The sequence below is a fragment of the Diabrotica virgifera genome, chromosome 2, assembly GCF_917563875.1.
Source record: "Diabrotica virgifera virgifera chromosome 2, PGI_DIABVI_V3a".
Taxonomy (NCBI): domain Eukaryota; kingdom Metazoa; phylum Arthropoda; class Insecta; order Coleoptera; family Chrysomelidae; genus Diabrotica; species Diabrotica virgifera.
Window position 1 is genome coordinate 247,722,305 of NC_065444.1, and position 14,500 is coordinate 247,736,804.

Consider the following 14,500-nt stretch of genomic DNA (forward strand, 5'->3'; position numbering starts at 1 on the left):
TTTAACGGAGAACTGTAAAGGTTGGTTTGAGTGGAACTGGAACCTAAGCTCTTTATAACAATGTCTCAACGAAAAAGGTATTTATAACTAAAATTCGAAGATGTTGCAGCTGACATATCTGTGGTTAATACAACTAATACATACCAAACAATCTAATCACCCAAAACCAGTAATGAGGACAAGGAGACGGTAAAATATTTAATTTTTTATTGTAATTCCATCTCTTTCTTTGGGAAGGTCTTGTCTGAGGAATATAGGTTTCTTCCAACTCGATACAAAACCGTTCTTGTTTTGCAGAAATTATTCGTTATTGCGCATGCGCGTAACGATTCAAGAACGGTTTTGTATCGAGCTGGAACAAATCTTATATTCAGAGCGATCTTTTGAGATCGCTCAAAAAATATTTTTTTCAAAAAAACACCTTTTTACGATAGGGGACACCTGCGGTCACATAGGGAGCTAAAAATTTGGTTAGGGGCGTTTTTAAATATGTTCTTTCGATTGACCAATACCAAGTAAAAATCCAGCCGAGTGCAGATTTTGCCATCTTATCCCGCTATAGCCTAAGTACATACTTTTCAATATATTAAGAAATACGTCATTCTCAAAATTTTTCCTGAATTTTCTAGAATTCCTCTAACCAACATTTTCAAATTTTAGTAAGAAACAATCTCCTGCATATCCTACTTACTGCAGGAAAAAATTCCAGACAGTTTTTTTTAGTAACTAGAATTTGAATATGCTTCATCTGAAAAAGTTGAATACAAATCAGGAATAATTTTAGATTGAAAAATCAACGTTATTGACCTATATTTTTCAACCTTGTATCCTGAATATCGCAGAAAATATCACACTAACGACAAAAATAGAAATAAAAATGGTTCGCACTGCAATTTTCTCTCAAAAGTTGCTTGTATAGCAAAAACATTTTCAGCTTGTAGAATTGAAAATTCGCGCCAAACATATCACAATAACGTGTTGGAAAATTTGATGAAAATTTTAAAATTTGATATTTAAAACTCGAATATATCTGCAAAATATGAAGATTTTGCATGGTGAATTACTGGAAAATAACTTTCTCCATATCTTATTGATGTTTTTATTTTACGTTGTTCTCCATGTGGATTGTTTGTTGTCTTTCAGTTTTTGTGAGTGATTCTCATTTCTAGTTTTTTTGTTCTTTTAAAAAATTACAACTAAATTGAGTGTATATACAGTGTTAGCCAGAAGACCTTCCCCCCTCATATCTTTTACCAGCTATACTTATAATATTGAAATTTGGAGGGCAAAAATAAACGGATGTAGGTTTCTTAAAGAGTCATGATAGAACGTTACAGAGCCACTGTGACCGATAATTTTAAATGGGACCTAATGATAAATGATATCTCGTTTGAAAGGTATTGAAAATACCTATTCGGTTATACTCATTTTGTTTGGGTTTAAGTTGATTTTGATGAATAAATTAAAGTTTTGCATTTAATTAATAAAAATACAAACGTCCGCCTATGGTTATTTGTCAAAAAGTTGTCGTTTTTCAAATCTCTATTTGTTTTTACGTCAACAACATTAAAATAATTAAAAAAAAGTACTGGATCCTTTGTAAAAGGTATATTTAAAAAAACACCCCAATAAGGGTTGCATCATATAAACAAAACGTTTTCGAATTAAACGTTTTCTTGGTAATATCCAGGAATATTTGCAACATCCGTTAATTTTATTTATAATATGTACTTAAGATCTTGCAACATTTGAAGGGTCTTTACCCATAACTTTTTGTTGGCTCACGCATGCATGCTATTGGCTTTTAACACTGATGGTGGATTATTTGTTATTCCGAAAACGTTTTGTTTATATGATGTAACCCTTATTGGGGTCTTTTAAATATACCTTTATTAAATATCCTCCAACACCAAATTGTTCTATATGGTTCACATAATGTTCAGAAAAAAGAAGTCACACCATTTTGAGCGCCGGGTTTGGGGGGGGGGGGGAATCGGTAAATTCGTAGTTTTTTAGGTTTTTCGTCAATATTTCTAAAACTGTGCGGTTTAGCATGAACAACCTTCTATAGAAAAATGTTCTACATTAAATTTGCAATAAAAAAGTCCTATGCATAATCCTTCTAAAATAAACGGTTCCAAAGTTACGGAGGTAGTATAGTATAATTGGTCCAAAAATGGCCTAACCCAGACATCTAAAGTAAAAGTTTTCCTCCAACACCAAATTGTTCTATATGGTCCACATATTGTTCAGTAAAAAGTTACACCATTTTGAGCGTCCGGTTTGGTGGGTGGGAGATGGGGAAGAAGTCGGTAAATTAGTAGTTTTTTTACGTTTTTCGTCAATATTTATAAAACTATGCTTTAGCGTAAACAATCGTCTATACAAAAATGTTCTACATAATATTTAAAACAAAAAAGGTCCTATACATAATTGTTATAAAAATCAACGGTTCCAGAGTTACGGAGGGTGAAAAGTGGAGGTTTTCGATACTTTTTATATTATCTGGATAGAAACTTTTACTTTGGATGTCTGGGTTAGGCCTTTTTTTGGACCAATTATACTATACTACCTCCGTAACTTTTGAACCGTTCATTTTAGAAGGATTATGCATAGGACCTTTTTTATTTGAAATTTAATGTAGAACATTTTTGTGTAGAAGGTTATTCATGCCAAACCGCATAGTTTTAGAAATATTGACGAAAAAATTAAAAAACTACGAAATTAGTGATTTTTTCCCCCTCTCCCCCCAAACCCAACGCTCAAAATGGTGTGACTTTTTCTGAACATTATGTGGACCATATAGAACAATTTGGTGTTGGAGGATAACTTTCACTTTGGATGTCTGGGTTTGGCTCTAGTTATACCATACTATATGGTATACAGCCAGCTTCAGGAATTTTATTTTCCTCGTGAATTTTTTTATTAAAATAATTAAATATGTAAACTACGTTACTTACTTCTGGTAACCTAACTAGTAAGTCTTGGAATCTTGTGGCTTGTTGAGGATACATATGTTGCGTATACACGCGTAGGCAAGTCATGTACCTCTCGTGGATTGTTTCCAATTCACTGGGTCCCGAACTACTGGCAGGCTTTGCTGGAAATGAAATTGTATGTTACTATAGTCGACAACAAATATTTTCTCGACGATCACCTATTTAACTCTTTCGTACTGAACGGTATGCATATTTATGTACGAAGTAAATTTAAAAATTTCGTTTAATAAAAAACCACTTTACTTAGGTTCTCAACTTTTGTCGGAAAATGTGGATTTAATACCCACCAGCTCAAACTTGCTTTGATCGATATATTATGTTGCCAATAAACTAAGTTTAAAAGTTTACCGAAAATTTTCCACGACAAACCTATTTATCTACACTGCCCGTCAGAGAAAACGGACACCCCAAAAAATTAGTCATTTTTTATGTCTCGTATCTCTTAAATCTGTTGTTCGATTTCGGTAATTTTTTGATATGTTATAGCCTTATTCTTTAACAATATCTCCGTAATAATATTGTTGCTAAGCAGGTAAATTTTTATTGTATACCGGGTGTACGAATCAAACTGAGTTTTTTTTCTCAAAGTTCGCAATACCCTGTGGAATTTTCTAGCATTTATAAAATACTGAAATTAAAACCCAACTATAGCCTCAGGTTTTCTTAACATTCTTTTTTTTATCCATTCGCTTATGTTGGATAATACAAAAGTTAGGTATTTTAACAACTAGGTATGTTCTTAATCAGTACAGGGTGTTTCTAAATAACTGCGACAAATTTTAAGGGGTAATTCTGCATTAAAAAATAATGACAGTTTGCTTTATAAACATATGTCCGCAAATGCTTCGTTTCCAAAATACGGGATGTTGAATTTTTTCTTACAAACTGACGATTTATTTATTGCTTTAAAACCGGTTAAGATATGCAAATGAAATTTGGTGGGTTTTAAGACGTAGTTATTGCACATTTTTTGATATACAATTAAGAATTTTATATTTACCATTGGCGTGCATACGGGTAATATGATCGTTCATATTGCTCAAGAATAAGGCTATAACATACTAAAAAATATTTAAAATATAACATACTAAAAAAAATACTATTTTTTGGGGTGCCCGTTTTCTCTGACGCGCAGTGTATAACGGTTTTTAAACAATTTATAAAAAATTGCTTTCTTTTTACACTGATAAAAATAGAAAAAATGCAGAATTCCGGGCTCCTATATCCACTAATTGATATGCCTCTCCTTACGACCCTATATCCACTGATTGCTCAAACGACCAGAAAAGGTAAAAAATACGAAAAATGGGTGTCACAAGTAAATTGAACAAAAAACAGAGGATATGCGTATAGCAAGACAACGAAGAAATCTATACCATATATTTATAACGGATCACTGGATGCAACTATTATAGAGAAAAATATTTAAGGAAAAACCACAATAGCAAACAAACAAATTATACATTGATAAATTCCACCACGATTTTATCCCTTAAGATGGGATTTTCTAGACAAATTTATGTAAAAATTGAATTTTCTTTGTAAAGAAAATCGCCTGTGCTGCAACGATTTTCTCTCTTATGCCATTTTGTGAATCGGTAGAGTATTGATCTATTTTGAAAAATTTTGACATAAGGTCTACTGGTGCCCAAGAGCCGATGCCGCACTGCAGGAAGTTTGGTAGGATGGTAGATACCTGCCTGGCGACCATCCAGATACTTATACCACGAATAACAAAACGACTTTAGCCGGGTAGCCGCAGTGGCCTCCCACTACCATCTAACCATCCGGTGGTTCGCCAGGCGTCTATCCACCTAAATCAGTCCTGTTTGATATTTCATCCGGGTTGTCCGGGTAACCTAGCTATGGAGGAAAGCGTAATAAGTGCTGTGTATAAAAGAAGGCAATTTGGGACCCAGCAGACCCACTATTTGACGAAACATGGCTTAAAATATCTGTTTTATTTATTCTTTGCAGTTGCCAACAATTTGTACCTTTAAGTCGATTTTTCTCTAGTTTCTGAAAAGTATAGTTGGTGAGTTTTACCTCTAATAGAACGATATGCTAAAAAACAAACCAAATGTACCGTAACAAATGAAACAAACGATTCCTCAGCAGTCAGTTGGATACTGACTTCTGAGTTCATTTCACTCTTTCACTGCGTCCAGGATGCAGCGTCCCTCCACCATCCACCTTTAAAATCCACCCACCAAGCGACCATCTAGCATCGTGCAGTGCGTCATCGGCTTAAGGGTATTAATTGTTTTGAAAATTTGTTAGTTTTCACGATAAGGAACCTTGAAAAAAAAACATAAGGGCAGGGTTACCTTGGAAAAGTCGAGGAAAATAAAGAAGTAAACATAAGGGATACAATCGTGGTGGAACTTCGTCTTCTACCACATGGTATATTGGTATATTTCTTGGTGGACATTTCGTGACCCGGCGGATCCACCAAAATTTACAATTTTAATATTGGATATTTTTTATTATCTAGCTAATATCATTTTTCTTCTTGTAGTACCTTTCCGTTTCAGGCGTTGGCGACCATCATGGAAATCTGTACTTTTGCACACTGCTGCTCTGAAAAGATTTGTGGTTGTTCTGGTGAACTACATACGTAGATATTTCAGCGAGGAAATCCTTCGCCTTCCTGGTCCCCTTTTCTTTTTACTTTTTCGACCAAAGACCAAGGTATTCGGTTTTTATTGTGGTTAACATTTTTTTTCTTTTTGTATTCTTAAGATGTCCTGATTACTAACGTGATCGGTATAAGATATCTCCAGGATTCGATAATACAGTCACATTTCGAAAGCCTGAAACTTCTTGCAGGTATCAACTATGAGAGTTCACGATTCAACTCCGTACCACAGTATAGGAAAGATATAACATCGTAGTAACCTGATGGTCCAAAGATAACTGCTAGTCCAGAAAGCCACTACGCATCCGTTAGGAAAAATATTCCGATTCGGATTTTTTGCACAATCTTACTCAAAAAGGACCCCTTTTAACAAATTTGCATGTTGCCAGGTCGAAAAGTGGGTCAAAATTTTTTTAAACATTTCTTTTTGTTTTTTTCCTAAAATTATGTTTTTTGCATCGAACAAAGTTTCTTTTACCTAAAAAAACTTTGTTCGATGCAAAAAACATAATTTTGGATCATTTGGATAATTTTGGATCATAAACAAAAAACCTTTTTTGGATCATTTCAAACAGAAAAGGTCTTTAGTGACTTTTCTCTAAAGTTGACAGTTTTTGACATATAAGCGATTAAAAATTTAAAAATTGCGAAATCGGCCATTTTTAACCCTCAGAAACTATGTGAAAAACTGAAAATTTCGATGTTGCCAAGGTAAGAAGATATTCTTTGAACATCGATTGATGAAATCCCGAAGAATTTTTTGTAATACAATATCGAAAACCTCTTTGTTTTTTAATTGCCAATCAAGCGGGCGCTTGATTGGAAACCGTTGCATGTACATATGCGTAACATGCGTAAATATATGCGCGGAAAAATATTTCGATTCAATTTTTTTTCACCATATTGCTTGAAAATATCCCCTCTTAACAAATTTGTATGTTGCCAGGATCAAAAAGTCAAAAAAAATTTTTAAAAGTTTGTTTTTTGTTTTTTCCTAAAACTAATTTTTTTGCATCGGACAAATTTTTTACGTTTTTTGGATCATTCCAAACAGAAAAGATCTTAAGTCATTTTTCCGTAAATGTGATAGTTTTCGAGATATAAGCGATTGAAATTTTAAAAATTGCAAAATCAGCCATTTTTAACCCTCAAAAACTATGTTAAACACCAAAAATTTCAATGATAACAAGGTACGTAGATATTCTAAGAATATCGATTGATGAAATCCCGAAGAGCTTTTTACAATATAATATCGAAAACCCCTTTGTTTTTTAATTGCTAATCAAGCGGGAGCGACACTATTTTCAACCGTTACATAATATGTATGTAATCGGAGAACATTTTAAGTTTAAAAAAATTGTTTAAAATTTTTTTTGACACATTTTTGACCCTGGCAACATTCAAATTTGTTAATAGGGAACCTTTTTAAGCAAGATGGTGAAAAAAAATTTAATCAGAATATTTTTCCGCACATATATTTACGCATATTAGATACAATGTTGTATACATGCAACGGTTAAAAATAGTGTAGCGACCGCTTGAGTAGCAATTAAAAAACAAAGGGGTTTTCGATATTGTATTGCAAAAAGCTCTTCGGGACCTCATCAATCGATATTCTTAGAATATCTACGTACCTTGGTATCATTGAAATTTTCGGTGTTTTACATAGTTTTTGAGGGTTAAAAATGGCCTATTTTGCAATTTTTAAAATTTCAATCGCTTATATCTCGAAAACTATAACATTTACGGAAAAGTCACTTTTCTATTTGGAATGATCCAAAAAACCTAAAAAAATTTGTCCGATGCAAAGAAATTAGTTTTAGGAAAAAACAAAAAACAAACCTTTAAAATTTTTTTTGACTTTTTGATCATGGCAACATACAAATTTGTTAAGCGAGGATATTTTCAAGCAAGATGGTGAAAAAAAAAAATGAAACGAAATATTTTTCCGCACATAATATATTTACGCATGTTACATATTATACATGTAACGGTATTTAATTGCCAATCAAGCGGGCGCCTGATTGGCAATTAAAAAACAAAGGGGTTTTCGATATTGTATTGCAAAAAACTCTTAGGGATTTCATCAATCGATGCTCAAAGAATATCTTCTTACCTTGGCAACATCAAAATTTTCAGTTTTTCACATAGTTTCTGAGGGTTAAAAATGGCCGATTTCGCAATTTTTAAATTTTTAATCGCTTATATGTAATATGTCAAAAACTATCAACTTTAGAGAAACGTTACTAAAGACCTTTTCTGTTTGAAATGATCCAACAAACCTAAAAAGACTTTGTTCGATGCAAAAAACATAATTTTAGGAAAAAAACAAAAAAAAAACGTTTAAAAAAAATTTTGACCCACTTTTGGACCTGGCAACATGCAAATTTGTTAAAAGAGTCCTTTTTAAGTAAGATTATGCAAAAAATCCGAATCGGAATATTTTTCCTATGCGGATGCGTAGTAGGCCTTGGGCCCGCATATACAAATATTATTTATGACCACACCGTTGAAACTTTTTGTACTTGTTATTTGGATGGAGTCGGACAAATTTTGAGCTTGGCGCATTATGGTAGTGGGGCGTTTGTCTGTCAAGCGGTGACGAAGTTGTCAATTTTATGCAAGAAAAAAATTTATTACCACATTGGTCATTCTATTTTAATCAATGGATTTTATCATATAAACAACGAAAACAATTTTGTCGGACAAAAATATTGGGGCATATGACGCGTCGGACACGCTAAATATGTCAAATTTATGAAAATAATAAATTTATTACCACATCGATAATTTTAACGGTATCTATCATAAAACCTTTTTACAATAATGTGGTAACCTTGTCGGACAATTTTCACGGGGCATATGCGCAGTCGGACGCGCCGAAGATGTCAATTTCCTGAAATTTTTTTATTTACAACCATTTTTCCGACAGCATTAGTAGGTTATAAGTAATTATATTCTTAATCAAAAAAACAAAGCGTCGGACAAAAATATTGGGGCAACTCGACAGTCGGACAAAAAATTTAATTTTTATTAGTAAAGTATACTTTCAAATTATGCTGGGTTCGTGCATCCCTTATCTTTACAACCATTTTTCCGACAAAAGTAGTAGGTTACAAGTAATTATATTCTTAAACAAAAAATGTAATTGTCTGACAAAAATGTTGGGGCAAACGAACAGAAAACTTAATTCTTTTAGGCTATCGACGAGGAGGTATTATCAAAAAAAAATTTTAAAACAGTGTTTCTCGGTTACTTTTGAATCGATTTAGCTGAAAATTGGTACACACACTTAGTAAAGCATTTAAAAGGGTATGACGTAGATCGGAACCCAAAATTTTCCCAAAAAAATTTCGGACAAGAGGGAAAATTTTAGAAAAATTGTGATCTGATATTTGCGTACATACTCCTTGAACAACGACAAACATCGTTCTGTAGTTTTTTTTCTCGAAATAAAAAAAAATTTCCGACACAAGTATCAGGTTATAAGTAGTTATATTCCAAATCAAAAAATCTAAGTGTCCGACAAAAATATTGGGTCAAATCCAAAGTCGGACAAAAAATTTAATTTTTATTAATAAACTGTCTTTTAAACCTTTCTCGGTTCGTGCAACCCTTACCTTTAAAACCATTTTTCCGACAACATTAGTAGGTTATAAGTAATTATATTCTTAATCAAAAAATCAAAGTGTCGGACAAAAATATTGGGGCAATTCGACAGCCGGACAAAAAATTTATTTTTATTAGTAAAGTATACTTTCAAATTATGCTGGGTTCGTGCATCCCTTATCTTTACAACCATTTTTCCGACAAAAGTAGTAGGTTACAAGTAATTATATTCTTAAACAAAAAATATAATTGTCTGACAAAAATGTTGGGGCAAACGAACAGAAAACTTAATTCTTTTAGGCTATCGACGAGGAGGTATTATCAAAAAAAAAATTTTAAAACAGTGTTTCTCGGTTACTTTTGAATCGATTTAGCTGAAAATTGGTACACACACCAAGTAAAGCATTTAAAAGGGTATGACGTAGATCGGAACCCAAAATTTTCTTAAAAAATTTTCCGACAAGACGGAAAATTTTAGAAAAATTGTGATCTGATAATTTGTGTACATACTCCTTGAACAACGACAAACATCGTTCTGTAGTTTTTTTTCTCGAAATAAAAAAAAATTTCCGATACAAGTATCAGGTTATAAGTAGTTATATTCCAAATCAAAAAATCTAAGTGTCCGACAAAAATATTGGGTCAAATCCAAAGTAGGACAAAAAATTTAATTTTTATTAATAAACTGTCTTTTGAATCTTACTGGGTTCGTGCAACCCTTACCTTTAAAACCATTTTTCCGACAACATTAGTAGGTTATAAGTAATTATATTCTTAATCAAAAAATCAAAGTGTCGGACAAAAATATTGGGGCAACTCGACAGTCGGACAAAAAATTTATTTTTATTAGTAAAGTATACTTTCAAATTATGCTGGGTTCGTGCATCCCTTATCTTTACAACCATTTTTCCGACAAAAGTAGTAGGTTACAAGTAATTATATTCTTAAACAAAAAATATAATTGTCTGACAAAAATGTTGGGGCAAACGAACAGAAAACTTAATTCTTTTAGGCTATCGACGAGGAGGTATTATCAAAAAAAAAATTTAAAACAGTGTTTCTCGGTTACTTTTGAATCGATTTAGCTGAAAATTGGTACACACACTAAGTAAAGCATTTAAAAGGGTATGACGCAGATCGGAACCCAAAATTTTCTTAAAAAATTTTCCGACAAGAGGGAAAATTTTAGAAAAATTGTGATCTGATAATTTGTGTACATACTCCTTGAACAACGACAAACATCGTTCTGTATTTTTTTTCTCCAATTAAAAAAAAATTTTCAGCACATGTATCAGGTTATAAGTAGTTATATTTCAAATCAAAAACTCTAAGTGCCCGACATAAATAGTGGGGCACATCCAAAGTCGGACAAAAAATTTAATTTTTATTAATAAACTATACTTTTAAACTATTCTGGGTTCGTGCATCCCTTATCTTTACAACCATTTTTCCGACAAAAGTAGTAGGATACAAGTAATTATACTCTTAAACAAAAAATGTAATTGTCTGACAAAAATGTTGGGGCAAACGAACAGGAAACTTAATTCTTTTAGGCTAGGGACGAGGAGGTATTATCCAAAAATATTTTAAAACAGATTTTTTCGGTTATTTTTGAATCGATTTAGCTGAAAATTGGTACACACACTAAGTAAAACATTTAAAAGGGTATGACGTAGCGCTGTACCCAAAATTTTCCCAAAAAAATTTCGGACAAGAGGGAAAATTTTTGAAAAATTGTGATCTGATATTTGCTTACATACTCCTTGAACAACGACAAGCATCGTTCTGTAGTTTTTTTTTTCCAATTAAAAAAAATTTCTGACACAAGTATCAGGTTATAAGTAGTTATATTCTATATCAAAAAATCTAAGTGTCCGACAAAAATATTGGGTCAAATCCAAAGTCGGACAAAAAATTTAATTTTTATTAATAAACTGTCTTTTAAAATTTACTGGGTTCGTGCAACCCTTACCTTTAAAACCATTTTTCCGACAACATTAGTAGATCATAAGTAATTATATTCTTAATCAAAAAATCAAAGTGTCGGACAAAAATATTGGGGCAACTCGACAGTCGGACAAAAAATTTATTTTTATTAATAAAGCATACTTTCAAATTATGCTGGCTTCGTGCATCCCTTATCTTTACAACCATTTTTCCGACAAAAGTAGTAGGTTACAAGTAATTATATTCTTAAACAAAAAATATAATTGTCTGACAAAAATGTTGGGGCAAACGAACAGAAAACTTAATTCTTTTAGGCTATCGACGAGGAGGTATTATCAAAAAAAAATTTAAAACAGTGTTTCTCGGTTACTTTTGAATCGATTTAGCTGAAAATTGGTACACACACTAAGTAAAGCATTTAAAAGGGTATGACGCAGATCGGAACCCAAAATTTTCTTAAAAAATTTTCCGACAAGAGGGAAAATTTTAGAAAAATTGTGATCTGATAATTTGTGTACATACTCCTTGAACAACGACAAACATCGTTCTGTATTTTTTTTCTCGAATTAAAAAAAAATTTTCAGCACATGTATCAAGTTATAAGTAGTTATATTTCAAATCAAAAAATCTAAGTGCCCGACATAAATAGTGGGGCACATCCAAAGTCGGACAAAAAATTTAATTTTTATTAATAAACTATACTTTTAAACTATTCTGGGTTCGTGCATCCCTTATCTTTACAACCATTTTTCCGACAAGAGCAGTAGGATAAAAGTAATTATACTCTTAAACAAAAAATGTAATTTTCTGACAAAAATGTTGGGACAAACGAACAGGAAACTTAATTCTTTTAGGCTATGGACGAGGAGGTATTATCCAAAAATATTTTAACACAGATTTTTTCGGATATTTTTGAATCGATTTAGCTGAAAATTGGTACACACACTAAGTAAAACATTTAAAAGGGTATGACGTAGAGCTGTACCCAAAATTTTCCCAAAAAAATTTCGGACAAGAGGGAAAATTTTAGAAAAATTGTGATCTGATATTTGCGTACATACTCCTTGAACAACGACAAACATCGTTCTGTAGTTTTTTTTCTCGAAATAAAAAAAAATTTCCGACACAAGTATCAGGTTATAAGTAGTTATATTCCAAATCAAAAAATCTAAGTGTCCGACAAAAATATTGGGTCAAATCCAAAGTAGGACAAAAAATTTAATTTTTATTAATAAACTGTCTTTTGAACCTTACTGGGTTCGTGCAACCCTTACCTTTAAAACCATTTTTCCGACAACATTAGTAGGTTATAAGTAATTATATTCTTAATCAAAAAATCAAAGTGTCGGACAAAAATATTGGGGCAACTCGACAGTCGGACAAAAAATTTATTTTTATTAGTAAAGTATACTTTCAAATTATGCTGGGTTCGTGCATCCCTTATCTTTACAACCATTTTTCCGACAAAAGTAGTAGGTTACAAGTAATTATATTCTTAAACAAAAAATATAATTGTCTGACAAAAATGTTGGGGCAAACGAACAGAAAACTTAATTCTTTTAGGCTATCGACGAGGAGGTATTATCAAAAAAAAAATTTTAAAACAGTGTTTCTCGGTTACTTTTGAATCGATTTAGCTGAAAATTGGTACACACACTTAGTAAAGCATTTAAAAGGGTATGACGTAGATCGGAACCCAAAATTTTCTTAAAAAATTTTCCGACAGGAGGGAAAATTTTAGAAAAATTGTGATCTGTTAATTTGTGTACATACTCCTTGAACAACGACAAACATCGTTCTGTAGTTTTTTTTCTCGAAATAAAAAAGAATTTCCGACACAAGTATCAGGTTATAAGTAGTTATATTCCAAATCAAAAAATCTAAGTGTCCGACAAAAATATTGGGTCAAATCCAAAGTAAGACAAAAAATTTAATTTTTATTAATAAACTGTCTTTTGAACTTTACTGGGTTCGTGCAACCCTTACCTTTAAAACCATTTTTCCGACAACATTAGTAGGTTATAAGTAATTATATTCTTAATCAAAAAATCAAAGTGTCGGACAAAAATATTGGGGCAACTCGACAGTCGGACAATAAATTTATTTTTATTAGTAAAGTATACTTTCAAATTATGCTGGGTTCGTGCATCCCTTATCTTTACAACAATTTTTCCGACAAAAGTAGTAGGTTACAAGTAATTATATTCTTAAACAAAAAATATAATTGTCTGACAAAAATGTTGGGGCAAACGAACAGAAAACTTAATTCTTTTAGGCTATCGACGAGGAGGTATTATCAAAAAAAAATTTTAAAACAGTGTTTCTCGGTTACTTTTGAATCGATTTAGCTGAAAATTGGTACACACACTTAGTAAAGCATTTAAAAGGGTATGACGTAGATCGGAACCCAAAATTTTCTTAAAAAATTTTCCGACAAGAGGGAAAATTTTAGAAAAATTGTGATCTGATAATTTGTGTACATACTCCTTGAACAACGACAAACATCGTTCTGTAGTTTTTTTTCTCGAAATAAAAAAGAATTTCCGACACAAGTATCAGGTTATAAGTAGTTATATTCCATATCAAAAAATCTAAGTGTCCGACAAAAATATTGGGTCAAATCCAAAGTAGGACAAAAAATTTAATTTTTATTAATAAACTGTCTTTTGAACCTTACTGGGTTCGTGCAACCCTTACCTTTAAAACCATTTTTACGACAACATTAGTAGGTTATAAGTAATTATATTCTTAATCAAAAAATCGAAGTGTCGGACAAAAATATTGGGGCAACTCGACAGTCGGACAAAAAATTTATTTTTATTAGTAAAGTATACTTTCAAATTATGCTGGGTTCGTGCATCCCTTATCTTTACAACCATTTTTCCGACAAAAGTAGTAGGTTACAAGTTATTCTTAAACAAAAAATATAATTGTCTGACAAAAATGTTGGGGCAAACTAACAGAAATCTTAATTCTTTTAGGCTATCGACGAAGAGGTATTATCAAAAAAAAATTTAAAACAGTGTTTCTCGGTTACTTTTGAATCGATTTAGCTAAAAATTGGTACACACGCTAAGTACTACACTTAAAAGGGCATGACAAAGAATTGTACACAAAATTTTCCAAAAAGATTTTCCGACAAGAGGGAAAATTTCGGAAATTTTTTTTAAAATTTTAGAATGTTCTCTACAAGGCGGAACCCGACATCCGACGCCCTGAAGGGCACTAAGGATTATGAGAAAGAAGAAGAAGAAGGAATGTTCTCTACGTTACGTCCTTATAAATATTATAAGGTGTATTTCTACAA

The 14,500-nt window shown here is 32.0% G+C and overlaps 1 protein-coding gene across 2 annotated transcripts in view; it reads right to left on the bottom strand.

Annotated features, from left to right (window-relative positions):
* LOC114327314 (hormone receptor 4) overlaps positions 1-14,500 on the bottom strand; it is a 114,543-nt gene that overhangs the window by 20,427 nt on the left and 79,616 nt on the right. For both annotated transcript variants that reach the window (XM_028275896.2, XM_028275898.2), the window contains one exon: positions 2,961-3,100. In XM_028275896.2, the coding sequence (XP_028131697.1) occupies positions 2,961-3,100 (140 nt within the window). The remainder of the gene's footprint in view (positions 1-2,960; positions 3,101-14,500) is intronic.